At 41.2% G+C, this 6868-nt stretch overlaps 1 protein-coding gene across 8 annotated transcripts in view; it reads right to left on the minus strand.

Moving 5' to 3' along the window:
• Positions 1 to 5248, minus strand: part of gria3b (glutamate receptor, ionotropic, AMPA 3b) — a 120911-nt gene extending 115663 nt beyond the window's left edge. For 5 of the 8 annotated variants that reach the window (XR_013284928.1, XR_013284929.1, XM_077531855.1 and 2 more), the window contains exons 1-2: positions 4936 to 5248; positions 4466 to 4624 (exon numbers count right to left, since the gene is read on the minus strand). Coding sequence is in view for 6 of the 8 variants with exons in the window: in XM_077531855.1 (XP_077387981.1) it covers positions 4466 to 4624; positions 4936 to 5014 (238 nt within the window). In the remaining 2 variants the exon portion in view is untranslated. The remainder of the gene's footprint in view (positions 1 to 4465; positions 4625 to 4935) is intronic. The other 3 variants (XM_077531852.1, XM_077531851.1, XM_077531856.1) reach the window with 2 other exon arrangements.
• Positions 5249 to 6868: the final 1620 nt, after the last annotated feature.

Consider the following 6868-nt stretch of genomic DNA (forward strand, 5'->3'; position numbering starts at 1 on the left):
TTTTTCCTCCCTGTTCTGGTCTGGAAAAGGACAAGGTCCATGATTGTAAATATATAGTAAATATTTCTTATGTCTGAGTTTGGCTAAGCTTCGGATGCCACGATTATGACAACAAACAGCACCATCGCCAATTAGGAAGTGACCTGACGTTGTTGCCGGACACAAAGCAGCAACTGACTGTGTTCAGAGTTTGTGTCTCGCAAGTCATGATTCACCACAATAAAAATGTCAAGAACAAGATTTGATTTGTAGCGTAGTTGCGAGATAAGCTAACAGTTAGCCATGGTTCTTCTGTTTCTTCGTTTCTGCTCTTTTGTTCTGTTTGTATTTTACCCTGTGGCACTGTTCTGCCCCTAAACAGTTCATTTTCGGTATGGGGAGGAGACACACCATGGTCCGTGGAGATATCATGTGTGTGATGCGTTGTGTCGGCCATCTTGAATACACCACACTCTACAAATATACGAATGCCTTGTCACAATGTGAGGTTTCTCAAATGTTATGTCGAACTCCACACATTTAGCAGTTTGGATCAAGAAAAAGACACGCCCTAAGGTACAGTCTTCAGGCTTTACGCTTACAATCTGGAATGGTTCAAGTTTTAGCACAACTGCTCTGATTCATTTGTCTGAAATCTCAAATGCACCAAACAAGCGGATAAAGATGTCTGGTGTGATTTGGTTCAAGTCAATCGAGAGCATAGATCATGAGAAAGAACTCTGTCGTCTTTTTACCGTGTTTCTCCATCGGCATGCAGGAAGTCTTATATCATGGTTAGTTAAATAAACGTATAAATACACAGATAAGGGTATGTACAGTAACTCAGCAGGCTGTATGGGAACGTTTGAGTCACGTATTACATCACAATTCGGTTTTGATATGTATTTTACTGGGCAAATTTTCCTCCAGTAATAAACGTGCTATTACTGACCGAGCCAAGCGTGATTCACGTATGGACACAACTGTCGGGCACATTTGAATGACAACGGTTTTTCTTCATTCTGGAAGCTTAGATTAGTTGCAGTTTTACTTTTAGTTTCACAACAGAAACCATCATTTTTATATTTCTGTTCTTGTGTACCAGTAGAAACATGAAATGTCATCTGCATGCCAAGCCAGTAGTTGTTTGGTAGTTGGCCATCGACAAAGATAGATGCAAAAAGTGTCTTGATAATGTATGGTGTTAGATTTGTTGTATTAGTCATGCTATATTGATCATAAATAACTTTATTGCCAAACGGTAATGTCCCCGATCTAACTGTAGAAATGATTACATCATGTTTGCGTTTGTATGCCTGTTTTTAGTTAGCAGGGTACTTCCTTGTTCATGGAAGACGAAGAACAAAATACTTTGAGAAACCTTTATCGTTTGCAATTGTAGAAAATGACCAGCCGAAACGATACGATACTTCAAAAACGGCACTGTTAAGGTACTGAACCTTAGCGTACGGGTTTTGCTGGCTGGAAATTTTATCAAAAACATCTATCTTGAGCAACACAAACATTCTCTATAGCACAGAGGTTCACCTTGATGACACTGAACAATTCTTCTGTTATCACAAACAACCGTAATTGACTAAAAGAGCGCAAATATTTTGAGTTGCAACTTGTGTAGTGCGAATAGCTTGCGAGCTCTTTTGCAATTACGCAGAAGACTTGAAGGAACTTCAAGCATAGCAGATAAATGTGCAAATCATAAAATCCTCCAAATAATCAAATGATATTTGATAATCAGTCATCCCATTTTCCGCATCTCTGACAGATACGGTCCTTTAAAAGTAGTTGTGTCAGACTTCACAGTGTTCGTGCATGTGAAGTTTACGACCGTCCTGAGACAGTGCTCTTGATGGAAAAGCTTCAACATGGCAGCAAGAAAGAGGAAACGGGGCCACGGCTCCCACAGGAGCCCCTTCTTCTCGCCAAAGCTCAGCCTGCCCGTGAATTTAATTAGATTCCGATATCAAGCCTTTTCCCTCCTATGCTTCCATTCCTCTTCAACGTGCGTGAAATTGCATGGTACTATCTATTATTTATTCACACTCATTTGCTTATTGTTTCTTACGGAAGCCTTCGTTTGGGTCCTTGCAGCTCGGCTGCCTCCGATATGATGCTCTACTTCATCACCCCCACCGCTCCGGCCCACCTCCTCTGCAGATCAACTCGTTTGCTGGTCGGGGGGGAGCTATAGATTTTTTTTTTTCCTCTCCCCCCCTTTTGCCCAATGACAGCACGGTGAGGCGCTATGAGGGCTGGGTGCTAATGAGCTGACTCTGCAATGCCGGGGAGATGCTCTATAACACAGGGGGAGTGAGACGATGGAGCGGGCGGAGACTCAGAGGGGCCATTATGACCATGCAGCACGGGGGTTAGAGGGATGAAGGCGTTTTGGCTCGGGAAGGCAGCCCCATTCACTTGGCTCATCTTTTCAAATGACATCCCCAAATGTCACTCTGAACTCCATTCCTTCCTCGTTTATCCGCTCGGTGTCTGCTAATTGCGATTCAAAAGGGGGAGCTTATTTGTCGGCTCTGCACCATACTGTATATGACCAATAAAAGAGCCCATAAAAACGCTTAGAGCAAGGCAATGCACGTCATTCTCTACTGTTTATATGCTACTTCTTTTAACCCTTTGTAAATCAATTATATGATCAGATACAACCAACATACAAACTATAAATTCTTGCCACAATCATTCTTGTGTACAGTGTTGCAAGGGGAACTTGATATACAGCATGCATCCAATTTTCACAAAATGCCAACAATCATGACCACGTTTACATGCAGTCAATATTTGGGTTAAATTGAGGTTTCTGTAATATTCGGGACGTTTACATGCGTTACTCCCACATACAAATTCAGAATGTCATTACGCAAATAGACGTCTTTTCCGCTTTTAACTCATTCACTGCCAGCCCAGTAAAAATGGATCTTTGACGTGTATAGCCGTCAATGGCACTGAAAGAGTTAATCACGTCTTAGAATTTCGATTAATCACCTAATCAAAAAGGCTTTTTCAACATTTCTTTGAAGAACACCTGTTGTGTGTTAATTCTTTCTACATTTATGAGCACATCTTCAACATTTTTTGATCCACTGCACACTCGCTCATCCTCCTCTTATTTTAATCAGTTAATTACTTTAAAAATTTAAAAAAGACTTTTTTTTTTAAATACATTTCCTCCATAAAACAATAACAAATCATTTTAAATGAATGCATGTATCCCAATATAGTATTTTAGCTTAAAATTGCATGAAGTTAAGAGCAATTTTCTGCTTCTAATTTATATTTCCTGTAAAACGGCCACAAGGGGGTGTAAGAGTACATATACTATGATTTTTTTTTAACAAAAATTAGAGCTGTGAAGTGATTATTTTTTTTGCCAGCCCAGTAAAAATGGATCTGTGACGTGTATAGCCGTCAATGGCACTGAATGAGTTAACTTTCTACAGTCAGTAAAATGTCCGATTGTGCACACTATGGTGCGCTACTGAGGGATCACAACATTTTGTAGGAGTATCGAAGTGTCCAAAAAACATGTAGTGACCTCAAAATTATCCACAATGCACTTCTAAAAATAGTGAATAACGATGGTCACCCAACAGGTAAACATAGACCACAATGCATTGCGAGCAGGAAAACAAAACGGACTCAAGCAAGCAACAGCATCAAAACGATAATCTAACCATGGAAATAATTCATTTAAATTGAAAATACGTACAAAAAATAAAATAAAATACAGTTTAAAAGTATTTTTTATTCACAATAAATAGGCAGTGTGACATGACAGGTATGGTGGTCACGTGATATACGGCGAGGAGCAAATAGTTCGCTTTATCTGGCTGTCTGAATTGCCCAACAGAATGAGGCACTATTAGGCTACCATAGTGCGAGACTATATAGTGAATGAGAGTGAACTTTCGGACACAGCCATTATATTCATGTCAATCACCACACTTGGTTTCCTCCTCGCTTCAAAAGTGTACTTCTGCCCTGCATCCTCATATTTCACCATTTTGTTTAGCTCTGCTTGTGTATTTTCGGTGGGTTACGCACTAGAAACTGACTTATATACACACATATGTGTGTGTATATTTACACACATTGGCATTTTCGCCGTCGCGATTGAAAATAACTTGTAAACGCAGTGGAGAAATCGATGTATTCAAATTTGGCTTGTTTTGCGAGTAGCAACGTAAAATGGCCGCCGCAAAAGTGCAAATTCCTTGCGAAGAGAGCATGCGCAGAACAAACAGTTACAATATTTGGTTTTTTTTTTTGTTTGTTTTTTAAAAATCAAATAAGGGCATTTTCGGGTTGTTTTTTGCGTGTTTACGTGGCCTCTCAAGAAAAGGTTATTGACTGAATGTAAACGTAGTCACCATCACCTCAACGCAACATAAATTGCATACATCATTTCTTCTTGCTGAGTGTGCAAATTACGAGTAGTAAGTAGCGTACTCACATGCGTGGGTGACCGAGAAGCTGTTGGACGACTCCAAGTTGTCCACGTTGTAGTTGAGGTGGAAAGGCTTCTCTGTGGTGTTTTGGTTAGTGTTGTAGAGTTGCACCGCGAACCTGAAGGCGCTGTGCTCCTGCACCGTGGAGCGCATGAAGAGACCCCCTGCGAGTAGGAACAACGCCGCCACACCGCGCGCATCACTTTCAGCTCTTTATTAGTTGGACATTATCGTGCGTGTAATTCATTATTGCGTGATCCAAGTTGCATTTTTCATCTTGGTTGTACTCGCTCCATCCACATGTTTGGTTTTAATCCAAACAAACAATTCACTAGGAGACTGCAGCATTTTTTTTTTTTAAACACTTAACTTATTCGCATCTCTTCCGCGCACATCTTACCGCTAAACAAAACCACAGTCCTGCGTCCGCTTCCGCGCAAAAATCACAGATCAAGCCCCAGCGCAAATCACTTACCGATATTAATCTGATTAGGAAATCCCGCGGATGATGTGTCGAAGAGCCACAGGAGCAACAGCACTAAGCTTTGTGCCATTTTTGCCACCTACAACCTCTCTGTTCAACTCCTTGGGAAGAAGCTCGGCAAATGCATATGTTCGAGAAGCCGGCGGTGGGAATCCAGTGGACGGATGATGGTCGCTCACAGTGCACCAATAAGGTTCATTGAGGTGCGCTAGAGAGAGAGCGCGACGGGGAGAGAGAAAGAAAGAGAGAGAGGAGGAGGGAGAGGGAGTGTGGAGGAGATCTGATTGGACCAATGTTGGTCAAACTTGATGTGACATTAAATTAAAAGGCAGCAACCTGCTACTTTTACGACAGCCAGGAATAACCCCCGCACTTGCCTGTATTAGACGACCAATCAATAGGAAGCACTGCAATCTCTGGTGGCCAATAGCTGGCTGCATGCCTGCGTGACCATTCCAGCTGTATGCTGCAGTAGCGGTTTACTTATTTATTTATTTCCACTGAAAGTGATGCTGTATAGTTTGCATCATTTAGTGTCCAGTATAGTGTGACATTTTTATTATATAAAATCAATGGTGGGGCACCATCTGCTTCGGCAGGCTAAATCCATCCATCCATTCATCCATTTTCCATGGCGCTTCACCTCATTAGGGTCGTGGGTGAGAGGGAGCATATCCCAACTGACTTTGGAGAGAGGCAGTGTACATTCCGGACTGGTCGTTCGTGTGTCGTAGGGCAATTCAGACCGAAGCCAAGAAAATGACTGCACTCACTTCCTATGATACTCATTTGCTCCCAATAACGTATAATACGTTTTTTTTTATGTTTTAAGTGTCCCAAAGACGTATTTATACGTGTTTTTTTTTTGTTTTTTTTTTGTTTGTTTTTTTTATGCTAGAGCATACAGAAGGCTTTAATGCAGCCTCTCAACTGCAAAGAACTGTTGCAGAAATGGTAGTTATTACACAAACGGCCAGCAGGTGGCAGCAGAGCAAAGGAGATCAACCAGGGCCATGTAGAAAAAATCCTCAATTACTCACAATTTTAAATAGATTTGTGAAAACTGATGAAACTTATATTCTAATGCTAATTGCTGCAAAACGGAAACCGATAGAAACATACTTTCCTGATAAAAGAAGAGACTTTAATCTTTCTTTTGATAGGTTCCATGCATTTATAGCAATAGAACACAATATTCTGTGGGCCTTGCAAAATCAGTCAAAACCAGCATATTTGAGTTGAAGATTGGATTTGTAAGGCTGAAGAGAAGCCGGTCGCCATTTTGTGTGCTGAATTTAAAATAAAATTAATGTAACATTCTTAGAAAGTGGAGGATAGGTGCTTCAGAAAAAGCCTTTACACCAGATTCCCAGTAAGGGTATCTGTTGTAAAAACTGTGCCGAACGTATCATGCAAGTAACTACGACAACCCGATAGCAAAAAGTTGCTTTATATAGTGTGTATATATTGTGCGCCTACGGCCCCTCCAACCACCACCAAAAATTTGCACCTTTCACACACCGGTGTGTGTGTGAAGTGTCTTGGCCAAGGACACGGTGCATGACTTGGGGAGAGCGGGGATCAAACTTCCGGTTACTGGACGACCGACTCTCCACCATGAGCCACGGTCTCCATTTTGACTGTAAGTCATAATAAAATAACGTACAGAAAGCTAAAAATAGAAATTTAAAATAGATGCTGGAACCGAACATAGCCTATAGAGTTGCTCCATTTTTTTTGTCACTTCGAATGTTTACCTGGTCACAAGTTGCTAAACAGAAATCAATTCTGTCCCCTAGGGCAACAAAAATTAAATGGTGTGTGCCAGTCCGAACCACAAGGCGTTTTGAATGGAAAACGAGGGGCCAGCACCTGGTCAGATATCCGACATATACAGAAAATCAGTCCAACAATTACTCATGTA

This window comes from Festucalex cinctus, chromosome 9, assembly GCF_051991245.1.
Source record: "Festucalex cinctus isolate MCC-2025b chromosome 9, RoL_Fcin_1.0, whole genome shotgun sequence".
Lineage (NCBI taxonomy): Eukaryota > Metazoa > Chordata > Actinopteri > Syngnathiformes > Syngnathidae > Festucalex > Festucalex cinctus.